Here is a 23,987-nt window from a genome sequence, read left to right on the forward strand (position 1 = left end):
GAGTATTCATGTCAGAAATTTAGTAGATGCTAACTCAGTGAAGCATTTGGGCTCAATTATGTGAACTCTGGAGGTACTCTTGCCAATATAGATTTAATCCAAATACATGGACTTTGGAATGCTAGGCAGCATGAACCAACAGAAACTTTTCCTTAGCAATATATAGGACTCAGAGAGCAGTGAGAAGAAATGTGACAATAATAGTTTGAATTAAGTTGCCATTAAGGGATAAAATGATTTTGTATTTAAAGTGTTTGTAAGAGAACAGCTGCTTTTACAAAACAGGATACTTTATCTTATCTTACAAAAACAAAGTATTATGACAATCAATAACTGCTTTTCTAGTGAATTATTTAGAAAAGTTTGATTGCAAAGGCTTAAAAATGCCTTTAGTTCAGTCAGGATGATAAAGCTTAATCACATGTTTTCATTGTTTAAAATTCTTCTTCAGTTTGTTCATTTATATTAACATATGTGTAATGAGATAATGGAAACTTTATGATGATACTTAACAAGCCTTCTCATACCAGATTCATTCTCTTTCATGTATTTAGTATGAACTGTGATTTAAAAAACTATGAATTATAGGAAAAGTAAAAATGCAAACCAAGTTACTTGTTGGTGTTTTGCATCTATTTCATTGATTATTGTTTTCTTTTGCTTTATATTGGTTGGCTTTGATGACCTTTTTCTGTGTTTGAGCAAACATCCCTAAAGCTTTCATCCAGTGATTAAGAAGCAGTCATTATGTACCCTGTTTGACATGGCCATTACTTAATGCTCAGTTAACAAAACTCTACAAGACCAAATTATCACAGTGGGTGAAGGAACAGATGGCCAGCTGGCCAGAATCCATGCCTGCTTTGTTTCCTGCTTTCTCAAGTCTGCTACAAAGAAGCCACATGCACAACCTGAGGTGGCAATCCAAACAGTAACTTGCTTGTCCAGCTGTGCTTCCAAGGTTCTCAGCTGTGAATTCGCGATGTGCTGGTCCCAAATAAGTGCAGCTGGAACAGCTCCTGCAGCGATGTCTCCGCCTCAAGATTAAGATGGCAGTCATGGGACAGTTCCAAAAGAAAAATATAAATCCTTTCATGTACCTCCTGTCACTGCCTTCAAGATTAAAATCACTGTGCCAGTTTTAAGAGAAAGAACACTAGTTTCGTAGCAAAAATGCAGCTATTTTAAACACCCATTACTTTATAATTGTAAGGTTATTCACAATCTGATAGTCTACAAATTGCTACAGCATTGCAAAAAAGAAAATCTGGCTTGGCTTCAGACTTAAAATTGGGTTTTTGAAATCTGTGACTGTGAAAAAAGATAGCTTCAGATAAAAATATAACCAATATCTAAACTTTAGGCTTTTGTTATAGATGATGAAAATGCTGAAATTCATAGCATTATTAAATCAGTTATCTATTATTGCATAAAGCAATAATAGAGTAGCTAGCACTGGGGTATTGAAATACAATGAGTAGGATTTTTTCCATAAGTAATTTTTAATTGAGTAAGTGAGGCAAGAGACCCTGCAATAATTAAAGACTGAAAATGATAAATGTACACTACAGGCAACATGTTGAGTCGGATCCTTGAAAAATGTGAAGAGCTGTCATGAAAAGATTGATGAGGAACATGTAAGTGTTGTAGTTGCCTAGAGACACCATCTGAAGTTGTGAGGTTGCTTGATGCTCCCAGAACTTGGGACGCCTGCTTATAGAATATATATGGAAAATGGGGTTTCTACCTTTAATATGTGCTTTATTTTATTGATATGGAGAAGATGACAGACATCTTGGTAGCTAAGAGAAACATAAATGATATTTTTGTGTGTGTGTGCCACTGGCTTATAAGTATCCTCAAATGCACATGTTGCGACAAATACCTAAAAGGAATTCTGACAGTCATTCTTCTGAAACAATTGGCTTATAGAGATTTGTTCAGACACAACTCCTTGTATAAGGAGAAATTGTGAAGGAGTTATCTTAGATAAGTCAACAAATAGAATTCCGGTTTCATATGTAAGCTTGGGCTCAATTATTTGTTTGGTATTCTAATAAGAATTTGAATATGGATATACTTCCATAGGGCTACAGATATTTTAGTGGCCAATAGATATATAAAAGTCTTGGTCATCATGATGGTTCATAGTTTTGCCATTCAGGTTTCTCTTTGTTTTTTTGAAATGTTTATCTCAGTGACCAAGCATTTTGAATGCACTTCGTCCTTTTAATTCTAAATTTAATAATTTTATGTGGTATTTTTTATTTACAAAAGGCTTCTATGTATTATTTTTCTGCCTATAGAATTATTATTTTAGGACAATTGTCACCCTTTCTTTTTTTTTTTTTTTTGGGTCCGGTGGTGGGGCCTGAACTCTGGGCCTGAGCACTGTCCCTCAGCTCTTCAGCTCAAGGCTAGCACTCTACCACTTGAGCCACAGCGCCACTTCTTTTTTTCTTTTTGCTTATGTGGTGCTGAGGAATTGAACCCAGGGCCTTGAGCATGCAAGGCAAGCGCTCTACCACTGAGCCACCTTCCCAGCCCAATTGTCACCATTTCTTGTGTTCTCTCCATATTATTCTTTAAAAAATGACATTATATGAATTAAGCAGCAAATAGTGGTTAATTAAAATTCATCTAAAACACAACTAGAAATATTTAAATACATCTAAATAAATATTTAAATATCCAAATATATCTATATGTAAAATGTATAAACATATATAAAATATCCAAATACATCTAACATATCTAAATATACATGTAAAAGATCTAAGTATATCTAAAAATTGAAACTATGTATTGAAAGACATGTATATATATATTTTATTACAAAGCACTGATACAGAATTCTGTTTCAGTAATAAAATATTGGAGCTATTGTGTCTGGGACAAGTAGAAAAGGTCAAAAGCTATGTACATATGACCAGATAAGATGAAGTTAAGCTAAATGAATCCAAGATAGCGACACAAGTTTTTTTTTTTCTTTCTTGCTATTGTTTCTAATGTATTTATAATGTACCATGTGATTGTTTTTTGTTGTTTTGTATGCTCCACCCCTACGGTATAACCCCCGTTGTCACTATATTTTATGTCTGTATAATTAGGGGAGGGGAAGGAACAAAAACAAAATGTTTAAATAGGGGTACAGGTTGATCCACTGTAACAATGAGATGTACAAGACACTATGTTGAAAATGAACTTTACAATGTAGGTGCTGGGGGAGTATTGTTGTGGAGGTGAGAGAGAAGGGATGGTAGAGGAAAACAAAGGAGCAGGCAACAATGCTTGATAAGAAATGTACTCATCTGGGAAGGGATGTGAAGGGTAAACAAAGGAGGAGGCAGCAATGCTGGCTAAGAAATGTACTCATTATCTTGCCCATGTAATTGTAACCCCTCTGTACAGCAAAAAATAAAAATTTAAAAAAATAAAAAAGAATTAAAAAAAGAAATGTACTCATTACCTTACTCATGTAACTGTAACCCCTCTGTGCAGTATTTTCACAATAAAAAAGTATTAAAAATATTGGTGCTAGAAATTTCTAATATGTAAGTAGTAGTTTACATCTTGTTTTAGTGCTAGTGTTCAACATGAATAGACAGGGGAAAGGATAGTAACTACTTCATACTAATATACAAATACAGTCATATTTTTAATATTATTAAAATTGACAGATTATTTTCCATTTAAAATTCATTTTAAGTAACTCCAATGTTTATTAAGATACTTATTAATAAGACATTTATTCTGTGAGGAAAGTTTGTATATCAACCACTGTTCTATACTGATTCCATGGGATTATCAATTGAATATATCCAATGACTTTCTCAGAAAGCTGCTAACATTGAAATCATCAAACTCAATGTTAAGCACAAGCTTTGAGATAAAGATTAACAAGATGTTCTCCTTTGACTCTTCCTTTGGTCTTGCAGGCCAAATTTCTCTTGAGGCTACCTAGGTAACAATCTCTGGGCTTCTCCTAGGCATTGTTCCTAATTTGTACACTTGATCCCCATTACCATAAAACCTTCTATGGCTCTGTAACAATATCCAAGTGAAAAGCATTTTAATTAAGATCCTGGTGGTAAATATGAATATCTTGTCAGTCAATTCTAGTATTAACTCAATTACTTTAATCAACATAATTAATAAAAGAAAACAACCACTGAAGAACTTTGGTAGGAAGAATAATCTCCACTGTCCAGTTCCTGTATAGTAAGAACGGGGTAATCTACTCTCTATTAGCTTTCCAGAACTTCCATAACAAAGTACCTAAGACTAAGTAGCTTAGGCTACAAATATTTAATTTCTCATAGCTCTAGGATCTGAAAGTTCAAGACCAAGTTGTTTGCAAATTTAATTTCTTCTGAGTTCTCTATTCATGGCCTATAGACATCAAAAATTAAAATTAAAAGAGAGAAACAGAGCTCTTGTTCACATATCTTGGAGTTTTTTTTTTTGTGTGTGTGTGTGTGTGTGTGTAATTTTATATAAATATAAAGAGCCATGTAGGTATCGATACTACTAAGAGTATCCTCTTTTAAATAAACTTGGCAATGATAACCTTTTGCATAATTGGAAAAGCTATGTGCTTGCAATTTTTCCACTAGCATTCATTGTTTTTTTTATTTTTTTTATTGTGAAAATACCATACAGAGAGGTTACAATAACATGGGCAAGGTAATGAGTACATTTCTTATCAAGCATTGTTGCCTCCTCCTTTGTTTTATTACATAATATAAAATGTGCATTCCTTTATAATATGTAACTGCCCATATTTTGGAGGCATACATTGTAAGATTGACGAATTCTGAGAATGCATCATCAAGAAGAGTGTTAACTCATCTACTTTCTACAAGATCTGCCTATATATCATAAGGTATTTGGGGCTTGGGGCTTAACTCTATGCATGTGAGAAGACAAGTGTGTAATACATATGAAAATAATTTTTACTTTATTATTGCAATTGCAAGAAGATAGATTCACAGAACCAGCAAATTGCATAGATCTATGGGTTTTTTGAGCAATTAATCTTGTTGACATACTTATATGCACTTGCATAAAAATGCCTAGGAAGCATGCAGGTGAATTCAGTAGTTCATTAATATTGATCATGTACTGTCCCCATTGTGTTAGGAGTGACTTAAAGATTACCTACAAACATATTACAGCATTATGGATTTTAAAGCTCCCTGAAGCCTCTTGTATCTTGAAAGTCCACTTATGCTTTTATTGGTAAGGATCATATTACCAGATTTTGTTTTCTAATGAGAATATAGAATTTTATGAATACTAATCCAATCTACAGCTCATAATTACCATTCTACTTAAGGTGTAAAAAGAAGCAAACATTTTAAAAAGAGATTTTTGAAGTGAAAGGAGTGATAAGTTTTTTTTTTCACTTCTTAAGTTCTAATGGTTAAGTAATACTGGTTTGTTTTAAACTTTGTCCTACACTGTTCTTTTCTTTCTTTTGAAGTCATGTGGAAGTAATTTATGTGAGTGCTGATATGTTACAAAAAAATATGGTACCTCAAACATATCACATTTTGGCTCCTAAATGTAAGAACGTAGATTATTAAAGACATTGGTCAATAAGATGCCAATGGGAAATTTCAGATTTTAATTTCCAAAAACTATGACATTAAAAAAGAAGAACAAAAAAGAAGAAGAAGAAAAAGGAGTGTTGAAGCTAGGAGCCTGAGGTTCATGCCTATAATCCTACCATATTATAGCCTAATAATACTGGAAGGATCAAAGTTGAGGGCCACCTCAAGCCACCCCAGGAAGAAAAGTTTATCAAACTCCTTCCCACCCCACAGCTGGACAGCTAGCTGGCTCTCATCTGACATTTTACACGATGTGGGAGGTTGAGATTGGGAGGATCACATATCCAGAAAAGCCAGGCAAAACTCTCTTTGTGATTTTATCTCAGTAGGTACGTGGTGGCATGTATCTGTCATCTCAGCACATACAGGAAATCTTAAAAAATTATAACATCGAGATATATGCTTGAGTAGGAATGGAAACCCCATTTCTTATATAAGTCATGCAATGCAGGGCTGATTGCATGGCTCAGCAGTAGACCATGAACCTACTAATCACAAAGCTGAGTCCAAATACACTTCTGACAAAAATCAAGAAATCTTTTAATATCAAGCATGTTATATCTGTAGCCAAAGTGAGCTATTAAAAGTTCCTTAAAATTGAGATGCATGAATGACTAAGTATATTCTGATATGCTCTTTCAGCTGCTGACAACTTTAATTCCATTTCAGGCATTTATTAAAAATTACTAAAATAATGTCTAACACTTAATAAGTTCATTATTTATAAATGTTAATCTAAAATTATGGAATAAAACTCTATGTCAGTCAGTGGCAGGCAATTTCATTCTTATCTGTACAATAAAGACAATAGTATATGCTATAAGTGGTAATTATTCATTATCAGTGTACCAATAGATTAAAATAATACTGTGGGTGTGAAAGTAGAGGAGATTGCTGGATTAGAATGGAGTTTTCTAGAATCTCCCATTTTCATCTGATGACCCCTTTATAACTTGAGCTAAGAAACCTGTAAACTATTCTTATATGGTCATTGCTACAATTGATATCAAACCCTAAAATATTTTGGTTACCAAGAAAATTTCATGACTGAAGTCTTTTGGCTTAATTTATTATGCTACTCCTATGTACTGACTTACATTTGATTGTTTCACTTTATTTATGATTTAAGTGAATGCCTTTATGTATGGAACTGTTAAATTAAGAAACTAAAGCACCATTAATAAGATTGTACAAACTTACACTTTTCTTCATTATATATTTGCTAGAGAATGAACATACATGTAATTATTATGCAAAAGTACACAAGATAATCTGTTGTTTGCAATTCAGTTTAACACTCTTAGAACCTCAACAATATTAGAGACAATAAACACTGAAACTTAATTATAAATTTAAAGAGCTTAAAACTGAGAAGGCTTAGAAGAATTTCTAAAAGTATTCCCATTAATTACTGAAGGAAAAACCAAATGCTATTGATGTCTTATAAATTTAAAATTAGAATAGGATTGAGGCAATTGATCAAATTTTATCATACATGACTGACATAGGCTTGTTTTTTCAAAATGCATTCAATGTCTACTGTATGCCTACCATGACACTTTCCTCATGATCTTTCCAGCTGTAGGGGAGAAGGAATGATAAGAAACAACTCATTTCTGCTCACAGTCTTATGCACTGAGAAAGAATGTGTGCAAGACATATTAACCTCCATCTTATGTATAATTACCACAAAATGATGGGAAAAACCTGTGTTTAACAATATATTTCAAACACAGCACTAACAACAATATAGTACTGTTAGCAAAACAGATCTCAACTCTATTTGTGGGATCTAATACACTCTGACTCAATTGCTTCAAATGTTCTAAAATATTTCCAACTTGGGACACATTGAAATATTATGTTATTTGTAAGGATGGGTGTAGTGAATTCATGCTGATTACATTAGTCTTAACTAATGCTGATATGCAGATTAAAAACATGAAAAAAGTATAGCTTATTGGTAAGAGTGTAGACTTTTTAGTTGGACAGATTGTATTAAAATGCGTATTACTTGTCTGAGACAAGCAGAAATGGTCAGATAAGTTGATTTTAGATGAAATGAACCCCGGGATAAGGACTCAAATGTTGTTTTTTTTCTTTCTTGCTATTATTTATAACATATTTATAAGATATTTCTTTGTTGCTTTGTATGTCCCTCCCCCATGGTATAATCCCTGTTTTCACTGTATTTGATGTTGGTATAATTTGTGGAGGGGAAGGGAAAAAACAAATGATTTAAATTGGGATACAAGTAGACTTATTGCAACAAGGAGATGTACAAGTCGTTATGTCAAAAAATGAACTTTACAACTTTGGCTGGGGGAGAGGGGTGGTGGGGAGGGGGGGAGAAGGTAAGGGATGGGAAGGGGAAAAAAAGGAGGAGAGAACAATGCTTGATAAGAAATGTACTCATTACATTGCCCATGTAATTGTAGTCCATCTGTACGGTATTTTCACAATAAATAAAAAAGAAAACATTATACAGCCAAAAATAAATAAATAAAATAAAATAAATGCATATTACTCACCTTCTTGATATTGGTTTCCTACCCTAAAACCAAGAGATAGTCTTACAAAGCAATATTTTCTTTTGAATATATTTCATACGTATAGCACATGAGGGACTCTGGAAAGATTAAATTCCCATTCTATTTGATTTACATCATTGTCCTTAAAAAATCACATGCATTTCTTGAAGTAGGAAAATTAACAACAATTATAGGCTGAGATAGTAAGGGTTTTCTAAAACAAAGATGTCAGTAATATACTTTGGGATATAAATTGAATGAGCTTGGACTCACTAATTCACAAGTTTTTGTGAGCCCAAAGGCTGAACTAAGATTACTGGGCAGTCTTCACCTATGTTCTCAGCAGGTGCCTAGAATGTCTGGGGCTTTATATAATATAGTCATTTCTTGCTCCCTGTTTCTCAGTGCATATCAGGTCTTGTACCCATCTGCCAAGATGAGCCAGTCCTTTCTAGTTGATTTCCCCAAACATATTTCTCAAGTACTTGTAGTTAGTAGGATTTCATATACAGCTGATATACCTGTGAAGACAATTCATGTAGTTTCTGTACAAGTCTTGACACTGAATTTGTGATATCACCAGCAATTCACATATCAAAGCAGTTATAATTATGTATACTTATTCCTCTTTTTCCACTGGGAGAGTTCAATTTCAGTTCTTTTTAATTTTTTTCTCTATTTCTCATGGAATTCTGTAAATATATGTGAGCAGGGACATGATTTATTTCATTTTTTTATATTGATTATTCCAATCTCTTAGGGAAAGCAGAAACAGATTCATCTTTTCTGGTTTCAATAGTTATTTTTCTCTCTTAGGTATAACCCCTTAAAACAGATTTCCTTCATGTTCAGTATTTTTAGAGATATTATTGAATTCTACTTTGTATAAAAGAAAACAGCAAAATAAGTCAGAAGAAAATAAGTGATTACTGAGAAAGAACATAAGAGTTTGAATTTGTAGATTGTTTATATCTTTTAACAATGAAAGAATATGTTTCAAATTGCTCTAAAAATGGTCAGAAGATGAATACTTTGTTCTGTCTCAAATATTGGCAATGTACCACTCCAACAGCAGGTGTTAGATAATTTAATTGGTGTCTGCTGTATGTTTTGAAACTGCCAACTCATAGAAATACATTTTAAAAATGCTTCCTATACTATACATTTGAGGTTCATCTCAAGATGTCATTGGATATATCTGGTTAGCAAAATGGTTACTGTGATAAAAAGATTAATTAAGCCATCTATCACTTCACATAATTACTATTCTGTAATAGGAGATGCTAAAATTTACTTATTTAATAGTCATTTATAGAAGATGCTAATTTACTTATTTAGAATAGAAGCTAATTTCCACATATCTAGAATCTTACTAATTATAACTCCTTAATATTATTTTATCAGCCTTATTCTTCACATTGTACATTAGATTGCTAGACTTGTCCATCCTCCTTAATCATTATGGAGATATCTGAAGTAAAATCACAACTCCCTGATTTCTTTTTAAGAGCCAGATGTAGCTGGGCATCCAGTGGTTCATGCCTGTAATCCTAGTTACTCAGTAGGCTGAGATCTGAAGATTGGGGTTCAAAGCCAACCAGGGCAGAAAAGTCCCCTAGTGACAATACGTATCTCCAAAATAACCACTCAAAAACCAGAAATAATTCTGTGGCTCAAGTGGGAGAATGCTAGCCCTGAACAAAAGAGCTCAGGGACAGCTTCTCTGCCCTGAGATCCAGCTCCGCAACCACCACCACCAACAACAAAAAAGCCAGCTATATCAGAAAGTGTAGGCCTGGGCACTAACAGAGTTTTCACAGTGTTTCCCTTCCCGTGAGAATCTTCATTGAACTTTACAGGGATTGGATTTAAACTAAAAAGGGAGTATTATTTTGTCTTCAAAGTTCATGGAGGAAGGATACACAGGTAAGGTTGTTCTCAGATGAGACCATATTATGTAGCTCTTCTTGGCTGCAGTTTAGTGATGTCCTATTGCACCACTCAAGTAACAGTATGAGATTTTTCCTGCTGTGAAGCCTTGCTAAATCTTTCCCTCATACTCTAGAGGCTCACAATTGCCTTCCTTGAATAGACTTGTTTGGAGCAGCCTTAACCAGTTATTTCATGTTGTCACTGTTCTTGTGTTCAACCCATCTGTCATCTTTTCTGTCTCAACTGTAAACAGTTGCTTCTTTCTGAAGTAATTTCCATGACTCTGTAATTCACTTTTCATAGCTTAATTTTCATAGACCATCAACACTTATTTTCATAGATTTCACATTCCTTTTCTAATATATAATTCCTAAATTCCTTTTTAATGAATTTTCTTTTATAAATGTTTTCCAATCACTACAGTTAAACAAAATTAAAGACTCAATTAGAGAAAGCTTTATTTATATTATGTGGTTATTCTTTATCTCCCAGGCAGAACTTTTCCTTTCTTCTACTAGAATCTTTCATTTTCACAGTCTCCACTCTGGATTCTACCCTAGTTCAATTAGCTGATTCTAGAAAGAAAGAAAATAGACCAAGATGCAGAATAAAAGGTTTATTTGGGATAGGAAAGCCTGAGGTAGAAAAAGGGATAAACGAGAGCAAGATTAGGATAAGCCTTCAGACTGTGATATAGCCTGTCCTTTCCAAAAGAAGAAAAGAAAGAATAGTGAGCAGAAAAAGCCTCAGACTGTAAGCATTTTTTAAGAGCATTTAATCTTTACCAGAACAGAGATCTAGGCCAGGACTGGCCCAGCTTGACAAGCAAGTTGTGCTTAGTCACACTGCCTAGGGAGATTGGCCTGGAATGAACACTGTTACGGAAGATCTCATGCTGCAGAAGCTAGAAGTTGTCAGCTGACTACAGTGCTGGCATCTGCTCTCTCCAAGGGAGATGTGAACTCAAAAATCTACTTCCTGACACGGGATCTAATCACTCTATGGAGTTTACTCTCTCAAACCCTAAAAATAACTATTTACTCCTCTTCTTCAAACGCACAACTTTTCATAAGTTACTACTTTCAGTGGAAAAATATGTTTCTCCAGAGGCATGTTCCAACTTTGTTCCTAAAGAGTCTAAAAGATGACTGCAAGCTGGTATTTGCTTCATTCCAACTCAGTTCCTAAAGACTCCAAAAGATGACTGCCAGCTGGTATTTGCTTCATTTATTCTATGTGCTTAAAGGTAGATGCTATTTGCAAGGTAGGGTTGATAGCTGCTTTATTGTTTATAATTTCAGAAGTTTACATTCAATATTACATTTTCAAAATATATAGATGTCCCGTAATTCCGAAGCTCTGATAATAATTAAGGTTTTTTTTGTGTGTATACATTATGTAGTCAACACTGTTGTGAATAGTTTATATGTATAAACTCTTTCATCTGTAGCACAACTGCAAAAGATAAATTATACTAATATTGATATTTAAGAGCAGAGGAAACTGGGATGATACAGATGCTAAATAAATCCCCCCAAATCACATTGCAAAAAAGTAATGAAACCCACATTAATCCCAGGACTGTGGTCTTCAGAGTTCATGCAATCACTATTTTCCTGAACATGCTTTTTATATAACTGTCAGTTGCAAAATGTTGAACTAGACCTACTTTCAAGCATATTCTTCGCATTGAATTTTTCCTATTCTTTTAGGTCCTTGCAGCCCAAACCCATGCCATAACGGAGGAACCTGCGAAATAAGTGAAGCTTACCGTGGCGACACATTCATAGGCTATGTTTGTAAATGTCCCCATGGCTTTAATGGGATTCACTGTCAGCACAGTAAGTAACTTCTTTTCAGTATACATTGGTTATTGTTGATGCAATATGTACATGTCATCATCATTCTGGTTTGTAGTTGCACCACAGAATCATGGAACAACATAGTGCCATGATATTTGGCTATTCTAATCCCTCTGAATCTATCAAGCTCTCAACACTGAGATCCAGTCCTTCCAGTGGTGGCAGCTATGGCTGTCTCATTGTTCAGAAGCTACATGTTGTAATACCTTGGCTGGTCATTACTGTTCAGGTAGACTTGTAAAATGTTACTCTTGATATTAAATTGACATTTGTCTTTCTCTTTCACACATATCCTAAAGCTATGTTATCTCTTGTCATAGAAATTATTCTGGCCATTAGGATCAGAAATGATACCCCCAAAATAAAGAGCACTAATTGTCTGTCCCATTGCCCTCTCTGGGAGCCAGCTTTCTAATTCTTGCTTGGCATTTTGGAGAGAAACTCTTTAAAAGTTCGTGTGAGTTTCTCGTTTTTGCCCTCATTCTTACTTCCCCTGGAAAGGTTAATAAGTCCACATGTGATGATTTCATTTTAGAATTAAGGCTGAATATAAATGCTAAATGAGTGACATGGGACCTTAAATGTTGTGGGACCCCAGGAGGCAGGGAGGGCATAGTGAATTCTGTGGTGTTAGAGAAAGCTTTTAGAGAAGTGGCCATGTGCAGGCTGAATATTAAGGGAGTATGAGAGGTTGATCACAAGGAGGGAAACAGCATGTGGTAGGAAGGATGAAGAGAGAATATATGAGCCATGAATACTAAAGGGATACTTAAGACAATCATGTTTGGAATGAGTAGGGCAAATGTACATATGTCAGCGAAGGCCAGATTTCCAATCACCAACATCAAATACAGTGTTCTCTAGCCTTGGGACTTCAGCAGTATCTTGTACTTTTCCGGAGGCTTTACAGGCTAAGTGTTTTCAGATTTCTAGAGAAGCGTATAATAGTACATGAACACTTGTGCTCCTCAAAACTGGCTCTGAACCTGCTGGGTTCTAAAGATCATATAATCAACAAACAAATGTGAAACTATGGACTTTTTTCAGACCTTGTCCATAAGTTATTTGTTTTCCTTCAAGGAAGCATCATTGCTTGATATCCAGATATAAATATCTTGAAACACCTCGAGAAAGACTAAGATGGGAACCCAACATCTTGAGCGCCTTGTTGCCTGGCTAATTTGTGAAAAGTAAACCATCAATCTTTATTCAATTGCATAACTGGAGATATGTCCGATGTAGTGCCAGTGGATAATAGTTTGTCTACCCCACTCAACTCTATTCTTAAATATTTGTCTAAAGTGCATGCAGAGAAAGAGAGAGAGAGAGAGAGAGGCTTCTTCAGAAATAGGAGCCAAATATCAACTATCATGATGGACTGTTGATAATGTGTCAGAGACAGGGATCATACTCAAGATCAAGACACCTCATCAGTTTCTTCATTCCTTAGTGCACAGCTTCATGTGGGAAAAACTAACCAAATACAGATACAGATTGGTATTGTTAGAGGAAATCCTTAAAAAGCTTAGAACAATATTTGTAAAACCTGTGTAGGCCCTTAATTTCACTTAATGGTACACATTAATTAGGCTCCCACATGGACCAACTGTGAAGCCAGTATGAAGTTGGCACCTTCCCTTAAGACAGATTGGAAAATGCCAAGTCTTGATTTCATCCATGCAGTGGTACATCTTTTCACATTTCTAGGGTTTGTGGCCTCAATATTGTAAATGTCAGCTTAAGTTCAGTTATCATCAGTGATTTGAAAGTCACACCCTAGACATTAGGTGATTTTTTCCCCCAGTATGAGTGAGATGTATCTTGGATTTTGTTATTATGGAAGCTTCTTCCTTCCTCTGATTCCCACTCATGTTTGCCCACAAATTATATTAAGAAGACTATGATCACGCCTGGGATCATAGCTAATCAGAGGGATGAGATCTAGGGATCACAGTTGGAAGCCAGCGCAGGCAGGAATGTCCTGAGAACCACCAGAAAACCAGAAGTGGCGCTGTAGCTCAGTGGTAGAGGGCTAGCCTTGAGCTGAAGAGCTGAGGGAGAGTGCCCAGGATCTCAGTTCAAACCCCACATTAAAAAGCAAGCAGACAAACAAAACAAAAAGCAGAAAATAAAAAAAGAAATAGAAAGATAATAGAAGATTATGTGGGTTGGAAAAGTAGCACAAATCATCTCGTCCTCATTCTCCATGATGGAACATGTTAAATTTAAAGTCTTACATTGAAGCACAAATATGCCCTCTCCTTGCTGCAACTGACAAGACCTTTATACATGTTAAAATCACAACAGGAAGTCTGAATCTGAGAGATACAATTCAAAATTAGAACCTAATATTTAAATAACTTTTTTTCCTGTAATGTGAAGATAGTCTTTATTAGCAGTAAGAGAGAAAGAAAGGAAAAGGGTGGGATTTGGGAACAGAAATCTGGATTTGAGACATGACCCTTACCGTTATTGAATAAATGTCCTTGATCCAGACATTTGGCCTTCCTGCAATTGAAGATTTAGAAAGTAAGGAATTGAACTAGAAATGGATGACCTTTGGGTCATATGAGATAGAGAAGTGTTATGACTAAAGGGGTAACTTGCTCCCTGTAGAAAGGTTATCAAGCCTTCCTTTTTATACTTGAAACTGAAAAGGATTATATACTGGGAAAACAGATTCAGAAGTTCTGGGAGCCCTGGGAGCTCTTTGGGTAAGAGAAGTGGGAAAACGTCTCTTTAATCTCTTGCAAAGACTTAGATATTTTTCCCCAGACACTTGAAGTTTTGTTATCACGGTATTTCCCAGGTTGTGGTCCTAGATCAGCAACACCTAAAAGTTTGCTGTAACTACAAGCTATCAAGTGTCACTCAAATTGACTAAGAATTTACATTGCAAACTGGTCCCTAGTTGCCTCCTCCACACAGAAAAATTTGAGAAATACTATTTTCTTGTTTTTATACCGAACCATTCACATTAAGAATATTGGGTATGCAGGGAAAGTTCATTGTGATATCGTTACATATGCTTACAGTGCATCTTGATTACATTCTCTCACTTATCCCACTTTCCTAAAAAACATTTCAGAAGCTTTTGTTATTCAGTTTCTATACATGAACCTAAAATACTTTGATCATATTCACTCTTCTCTCATTCATCCTCTCCTCTCCCTCTAGTGTTTGCCCCCTGACAGAACCTACTTCATATTTGCCTTTCATTTTTAAAAGAGTATATTACTGTTCAAAGCAGTGTCAGTATAACATTTCATGAAAGCACATATTATACATTAATCAGATTGCACAAGGCTTTCAGTAGCTGTATATGGTCAACTCACAAATCAAGACGGAAACTTTGTTTCAATTAAATAGATGCTTGGTGAAAAAAATATCATGAATTTGAAAAACCAACCTTCCGAAAATTATTAAGAATTGGAGATGCATTAATATTATGTGCATAATTCACCTGGAAAAAAAGAGTAGAAAATTAGTGCAACAGCTTATTGGAGGGCTTATTGCTAGTTTAGTTTTTTATGACAGAACATTTTAAAGTAAGCTTGTGACTATATATAGATATGTTTAAAAACTTTACATTCCTGATACATGAGTGACAAGCACATATAGTAGATATAGTTTTACAACTACTTTGTGAAAAATGTTATGATTTACAAACTTTTTTCCAACTGTCAGTATGAATATTAGCTATGTCTATCTGTGTTTGAAGTCTTAATAAAATGTATAAACTTATATTTAGAGCAGTTTCAGGTTTAATAAAGATTTTGGCTCATTTCTACTTCTATCCTGACTTCTTGACAATTGTTGACATTTTTAATATTTAGTATTGGAATCATTCATTGCTATTTTCACTTAGTAGTATGCATCTGAGGTTTTTCCATTTTATTGTTGTTATTGCTGTTGCTTTGTTTTAGTTCTTTAGGAATTGATAATTTATTTCTTTTTACTGCTAAATAACTTTCCATTTTGTGGTTGTGTCACAGGTTATCTATCCATCTATTGATATATAGTATAGATTTTCATTTTTTTATAAGAATAAATTAAGTTGCTAAGTTCGAGAAAAATAAATTAAGTTGCTATAAACTTTCATGTGTAGAATTTTGTGTGGACATAAGTTTTCAACTCATTGTGTGAATACCAAGGAGTACAATGATCACATTGTTTGGAAAAAGAATATTCACTTTCTAAAAAACTTTCAAACTGCCTTCTATGGTGGTTGTATCATTTTCATATTCACCAATAAAAGAAGAGGGTCTTTGATTCTATGCATATTCAGCAAATATTGTTGCCACTATTTGAGTTTTTCCCATTGCTTATTATTTTTATCATAATGAAAATAACGAGGTTATAACTTTCATGCATTTTGCAATGATAATTAATACTTTATATAGTATTACCATGTGAGTTTTCTTTGAAAATGACAGAGTATAGTGTAAAATACATACATATATGTAAATATAAATTAAACAATACATCTTATAGGACCATAAGCATCAAAATTTATGATGACATAAGGATTAAAATTTTCAGGAATTGAGACATCTGAAATACATTGTAAACAGGCAGTTTTTATTTTTAGGCATGCTAGAAGTACTCATATTTTACTTGTTGCTTAGTGACAAATCTAGTGCCTTAGAGAAGGACTATGTCTTCATTCCCAAGATTTGGCCTATCTTCTCATTGCACACAGCATTGTGTGCATTCTCTATATTTGGGCGCACAGTGCCACAGTTTCACTTTCTTCCTCTGTAAGGAAGGAATGCTGGTCTAACACCAGCCCCAGGCCAGAAAGTAAAAGAAATGGTTACAAGATGCGCTCCATGTATCAGGCAAGCTCAAGATAAAACACTAACCAATTTACTTTTTCCTACCAAGGAGAGTAGCTAGAAAAAACACAGGTTTTCAAGCTTTCCTCTTTATATGTTCTGCTAATTATTGTAAACCTACTTGCTCTTAATTTTATGTTATCATTAATGAACTCATTCCTTCAAGATATTTATTGAGGCCACTAGTCATTTTACTTTTGCAAATTGTACTTTCCCTAGAGTTGGACAATACTTTTTACTGTTTTGATAATCATTCTTAATTGGTTTAATTATATAATTTAGCAATTGCATGATTTTCCTATTAGGTTGAACTTGTTAAATATGAAAACACCTGGTCTACCCCAAATATAGAAAGATTTTTGTTTTGCCAATGCCTTATGATTTAACACTTTGAGATGTAAAACAACCCATATGAGCTTTATATGTCCCAAACTTAAGGACTAGTGGTATAAAATTGACCATTTACCTTGAATCTTCACACTACACTGGATAAACCACTAGAGGAGGGGAAGAACTGTGGAGTAGGCTTAGTGCTATTCTATCCTGATAAATTGATGAAGCAGCATTTCATATTTAATATTTCTGAACTTCACCAGGTTTCCCATCCAATAATTCAGTATTAGAAGCACTGCAGAGTTCATTCACTGTGTCCTGTGTAAGAAGTAACATGTACAATGACTGGAATTAATAACTCCATTTTCTGATTCCCAGAAATGTATATTTGTTGGATTATGATGAGAATTTTCAGAGTACCTTTCTTAAAATTTTAAAGAGTTATGTATAATAAAATCTCTAATCCTTAAATATATAATAAGAATTCCTACTGATTTCTTTATGTTCCTTAAGATATTGTAATTATACACTTTTACAAAAAATTAGGTAAAACTTTTTTGGAGAAATTCAATATGGATCTTCAGGAATTTGTATAAGAATTCCTTGTTGAACATTGTTCTCATAATTATTATTCTATATTGCTCTCTTACAATTTTAGTTAGATGTTTTCTTCATTTTGGCTCATTCACTAAATAATCAATTTGCCCAAATAAACATTGTGAAAATTTCACCTGTAGTTATTACTAACACTTGAAAACTATATTACTGCAAAACAAAATAGTTCTCTAATACTATTTCTATAATAAACTTATATCCAATCCCCAATTACAAGACTGATTTTCCAAGTCACTTAAGATTTTGCAGGTACATATAAGGTCAATTCTATAATCCATAACCTCTCAAGCATGGTGAGCACATGGATCATACAGGAGTCCAACTATATATATAAAGTTTCCCTATGCTCTCTATAAGATTGCCATTAAAGAAATGCAGCGTGTATGTGAGTCTGAGTATATAACAGGTGGCTTAGGGAAGATGCATAGTGATCCTGGAACTCTGACTCTAAGCCTTACCTGAACATCAGCTTCACTTGAGGAAGCATAAAAACTACTGGTGCCAGATTCCCACCCCAGAGATTCTGTTTTAATTGGTCTGTGGTATGGTTTTAAGCATTAGGAGTTTTACAAACCTCCCCAGATGACTGTAATATGTGAAGCTTGAAATTAATGTTCTAGAACCATGTGGTGAGAAATTCTAGACCTTAAAGGAACTAAGCAGACAAAAGTAAAAGAAAATTAACAACAATGGCGACTAAAGAATGTCTCTCGTGTCCTTTTCTTAGAGTTCATTTCATAGAATATTATTTTACATGACCATTGTCTGTAGCTATTGAGCCTTTGCCCACCACTCCTATGCATACCTCATTTGGCCTCTGTAAGGTAATGCTAATTTGCATTTGGAAGGGTAAGAAAGGGCACATGAAAGGTGGAACAAGAATGAAGAAATACAATAGTGAGGCCTGGAGTCTATGGCTCACACCTGTAATCCTAGCTACTCAGGAGGCTGAGATTTGAGGATCATGGTTCAAAGCCAGCCTGGGCAGGAAAGTCTGTGAGACTCTTATCTCCAATAAACCCACTAGAAAACCAGAAGTGGCTCTATGGCTCAAGTGGTAGAGAGCTCTCCTTGAGCTGAAGAGTGCAGGGACAGTGCCCAAGCCCAGAGTTCAAACCCCACGACTGACAAAATAAATAAATAAAAGGAAAAGAAAAGAAATACAATAGTGATACTCACTAGACACTATGTGGAAAATCAACTGAATATCTTGTGGGTGGGTATGGGGGAAGGAAAAGACTAATGAAGAGCAATGGAAGGAGAGACATAGTTATAAAAGAATTATATAACCGTGACCCCTCTGTACATCAACTATACTAAAACATTTTGTTGTTGTTGTTGTTTGTCATGGGGCTTGAACTCTGGGCATGGGCACTGTCCCTCAGCTCTTCAAGCGAGCACTCTACCACTTGAGTCACAGTGCCACTTCCAACTTTTTCTGCTTATGTGGTGCTGAGGAATTGAACCCACATACATGCCAGAAAAGCACTCTACCACTGAGCCACTTTCCCAGCCCCCAAAACAATTTTTTAAAAAAAGAGAATTAATCTACTCTCCATAAAAAAGAAACTAATAAGTGAAACACTCAAAAACAGATTAAGCATAGGATAAATGATTATTAGCACACATTGATTATGAAACCTGAAAACTTTCTCAAATTTTGTCATTCATCCTTTGTTCAAAATAATATAAATCATCTTACAGCAAAAACCTTTAACTGTTTGAAAGAATCAGGCCAGAAAAGATATTAGCTAATGCACTGATTACTGTCAAAACATTTTGTTTTCCTTCTTTTTCTTATTTGGCTGAAGGCCAACCCAGAGCCTTGTCCTGACAGACGCGCATGATAGATATGCGTAGAAAGTTTCAGAAGAATTATAACTGTTTCTTTTATTACTTTTTGAGAGGACTTAAGAAATACAACATAATTTTACACTGTCGATATACATTGGGGTGGGTTTCCATGGTGTAATACCACTATCAGTTAACAGACAGTTTAACAGGATGAATACCAAAAACCTGATACATGTCCTCTTTGAAACGGATTGGGGTTAAGGGTAGTAAAGTAGATGAATGGAGAGAGGAAGGTGAATGAATACCATGATAAGACTTAATGTACATACATAAAAATAGAGCTACAAAACTGGAGGGAATGTAGATCACTGGGATAGATGGAGGAAGAATGACAGAAGTTGTGACATTTATCAAGATATATTATAGGTTAATTGACATATTGAGTTGAAACCCCTTTGTACCAATATTTCGAAATAATATGAAGTTTCTTATACTCCCCAATATGCCTTTGTTGTCACTGTTTTTCTAGCTTTTAATAACATCATTAAGATATATAGAATTTTAGAAGATAAACTTGATGCACACAAATATACATATATTAAAAATACCTTAAATGTGTGTATACTATTTGAAATATTGAATTCTGACATTGTTAATGACACATAAAATGCAGTTTCTTTAGATGCAGTGTCATTTTGTTTTCCCAGATAGCTGAGTCTAATGCCATAGTGTAATGCAATATAAAGGGATGTCTGTAAATCATGACTAATATAATACTATATAATACAGTAGAGTTTTGCAAAAAGACATTATTTGAATTTTAAAGGAAAGTCTGAAGATTATAACTACATCGAATGCATACTTAATAATGTCAGCTTTTTCCATGCAACTTGATGGATTTTACAGTAATTCCATGGCGTATACATTAAGAGAAATTTAAGTTAGCATATCATTTGCAGACAAATTAGTCTCAGATATCAGAAAGTTTTAATCATTTTCTAAGACATATTAAATTAGAACACTTCTAAATGAATAGCTGCCCCCTTTAACATCTTAAAAATGTCCTTCTAAGTGGGTGAATTAAGAAATTGATTCTGCTTTTCTTTCTAAATAAGATGACCACAATTTATTTGGATAATAAAGGCATGAATACTATGAGAGTTGAAAACATAGATATATAAAATACCTGAGCTTTGATTCCTTGAATATTATTACTAAGTCATATGAATTTGAATTCGTGAGTATGTTAACCTTGTTTTCCATATATTTCAAAGAGATATGGGTAGATCATTTGTCTATTCTTAGGTATCAAGCCTAGTCAATTTAACTTAATCTGAATTTCTTTGTAATTGGAATTTCTGTAGATTTATAAGTTAGAATCGTTGTTTCCATATCTGGCTTGCAAATGTACTTTTTCTTTAATCATGTTAGAAACCAGTAGTGCTAAAATACTTATTTTATTTCAGCTAACAGAGAGGGTGGAAACACTATATATCTCCATTCAATAAGTAAAGTCTTCTAATTGTACTGCATATTTTCTTAAATGCAGTGGTGAGAGATGGAGATAATGGAAGGGAGGAAGGAAAAAGTTTGTATCTCTCTCTCTCTGCCTGTCTGACTCTTAAAGTGAGCAATTAGGAGTGCATAAATGATATGCTCCTATTTCCTATATATATGCAATGTTTCCTGTATGCTTTGTGATAAAATCTATATCCAGATTCTGTTAAGCACTTTCCCCCTCCATTATTTCCTAAGGTATCGTATTCCACTTTGACATTATTGTAAAAGCCATATTGACTTGTCCTAGTCAATTTTCAAAATTTCATCCAAGAATGACCCCTTTAACCATATATTGTATTACGTTGTTTTAGGATTCAAAAGCCTCCATGGTTTCCTAATGGACTTGAAGTAGAATTGAAAGACCTTTTAGTGACCAAAACTGCCTGTCACATTCTATTCCTATCCATTGCCCATGACCTCATCCACTACTGATTATATTTCAGTCAATTAGTTCTCCTCTTGTCCTCAAACATACTACAGTTTTTGGTTTTGCTTTGATTGTCTGAGGCTTTAACATCTGTGTTTATTTGCCTGGCCTGCAGTTTCCTAGACAATCACAAAGCTTGCTCAAATTCATCTTCTTAGATTTTGATCCAAGAGATAAAACTAAAAAATGAGCCGTTTCTAAAAAGTGAGCCCTTCTGATTTCTCACATGAATTGCCATTCAATAACTCCTTCCTTTCTCCTTTCGTATCCTAACACTCCATTCTTATACTTATCTTCATTTTATTTACATTCTTTAACACTTAAAATATTATATTTGAGGGTTTTGGTTTTTTTTGTTGTTAATCTCCTCTCTAGACAGTAAGCTTCTTTTACTAGGGCAAGACCTGTGTTTTACTCTACACATTATACTTAAGAGTGCCTATTTTAGTTCATAGTAGGTGCCTTATAAATATTTTCTAAGTGAGTGGGTAGATGAGCAAACCATTAACCTATAAGACCATACAATAACATCATGCAATAACACTAATTTCCATGACGTTAGTTTCTGAATGACAACCAAATAAATGTCTGAAGTACCATGTGCATCCAAGAACCTACAAACTTATATGGAGCCTGTAAGATTAGTATGGTTTAAAATGGTATTTGTCTCCTACGTCTCTTATTTGGCCATATGGCCAAATAAACAATAATACTGTACATTTTATTGTTTGTGGAGATTATCAGTATTCATTAGCTGTTTTGGTGCTGCTTAGGAGAAGAAAATGGTCCTTCCTTCTGCAAGTGATAAGGAATTAGACACAAATATCTATGACCCAATTTTAGATCTTATTTAATATTGTTCAGTTGTTTGAAAAGAAATAGGAGTGGTAGTAGCATGACGATCTCAGATGGAAAATAGAGAAGGAAAGATAAGCAATACAAGGGTAAATCTGAGGAGGTGAAGGGCTTATTGAAGGTAAATGAAGAGTTTCTTTGCATCTGCACAGACATGTTTCCATACAAATACATGCTAAGTAAAAGACTACCAATTGCATGCATTTGTTCACCACCTACAAGTCCTTAGAAACAGGGTTTGTTAACCTTGCCTTCTGTGAACTGACTTCCTTTGTCTGGGTTATGAAGGAAGAATGAATGGAGATTTCCATATAGATTATCTAGAGAACCATTTACCTCATTAGCTAGTAGACCGTGCCATTATTTGTGGTTTACCCTCAGAACACTAATTTTCTTCTGTTCTTTAAGTAGTTTTGTACAAAGGAATTATCATTGAACAATGCAGCTTATGAATGCAATTCATCTTGATCAATGTCACCCTTTCAGTGTTTTCATCCATCCCTCCCCACCGAGCTCTTCCATTACTTTTCTTAATTTTGTAGGACATACATTGCCTTATTGATGCATGACCTACCTGATTTTCAGCTGCTTTAAAGCTGCATCACCTTGGAAACTATGTACTCACAGCTAAAGCAACAAATCCTTCAAGAATAATACTGTAAGGCAGAAATTAACAGCACAAAGGAGTTTTCTCTTGCAGGCAAAAGAAGTCCTGAGACTCTCCAGTCATGTGTCAAAGGTAGGAAACAAATGGAGTTCTGTCACCGACCACATGGTTCAGAAGGTGTGCCCATCCGAGACTGGTGCTGAGTATAGTTTGTTTTTTATAGAATACTGTACCATCTGGCAGAAGAAAGATGTATCAGAAGGCATAGATACTAGGGTCTTGAATTTGGTAATGCTAAAGTTAGAGTAGCAAGTTCCTTATGAGTAAGAGTCCAACTAAGGTATAACCATTCCTAATTGAAGATGAAGATTAGGAAGCTAATGATTCAGGAACAGCCCAGGCAAATGTCTTTGGAGACTCCATTTCCACAGGAAAAGCAATACATGCTGGCATGTGTCTGTTATACCAGCTACAACAGGAAGCGTACACAGGAGGAATTAATTCAGGCTGATCCCTGCAAATAGTGAGATCCTAACTGGAGGTGTGGCTTAAGTTGTCGAACAACAGCCTCACAAGTGTGAAGCCTTAAACGCAAACCATAGTAGTGCCAAAATAAAAACAAAAACAAAGCAAACAAACACACACACACACACAAAAAAAACCCTGGAGTTCACCTTTCCACTTCTTTTGCATTTCATAGAATGACAAGCACATTTAGGGACATGAGCTCAAGTTCTATGAACAGAATCTCATCATTTGTCAAAATCTGACACTGGGCCCACTTCCCTAGTTACCTCACCTATATTTATACCACCTTCCATTCTTCCTTCAAATGACTCACTATGTGCTGCCTTTGCAAAATTCCTTCTGTGTTCAAGGCCCTTTCTCTTGCCGTTCATCTGTGATAACAGGCCCAGGCCATCCACAAATGTGTCCTCTACTCCAAGTCTTCCTCAGGCCAAGGAATCCCCCTACATTCTGTTTTTACATATATTACACTTAAATCTTCATTCTTTCT

The 23,987-nt window shown here is 34.6% G+C and overlaps 1 protein-coding gene across 2 annotated transcripts in view; it reads left to right on the forward strand.

Annotated features, from left to right (window-relative positions):
• Window positions 1–23,987, forward strand: part of Edil3 (EGF-like repeats and discoidin I-like domains 3) — a 408,082-nt gene that overhangs the window by 174,662 nt on the left and 209,433 nt on the right. For both annotated transcript variants that reach the window (XM_013015845.1, XM_013015846.1), the window contains one exon: window positions 11,791–11,919. In XM_013015845.1, the coding sequence (XP_012871299.1) occupies window positions 11,791–11,919 (129 nt within the window). The remainder of the gene's footprint in view (window positions 1–11,790; window positions 11,920–23,987) is intronic.

Source organism: Dipodomys ordii, unplaced genomic scaffold, assembly GCF_000151885.1.
Source record: "Dipodomys ordii isolate 6190 unplaced genomic scaffold, Dord_2.0 Scaffold28, whole genome shotgun sequence".
Lineage (NCBI taxonomy): Eukaryota > Metazoa > Chordata > Mammalia > Rodentia > Heteromyidae > Dipodomys > Dipodomys ordii.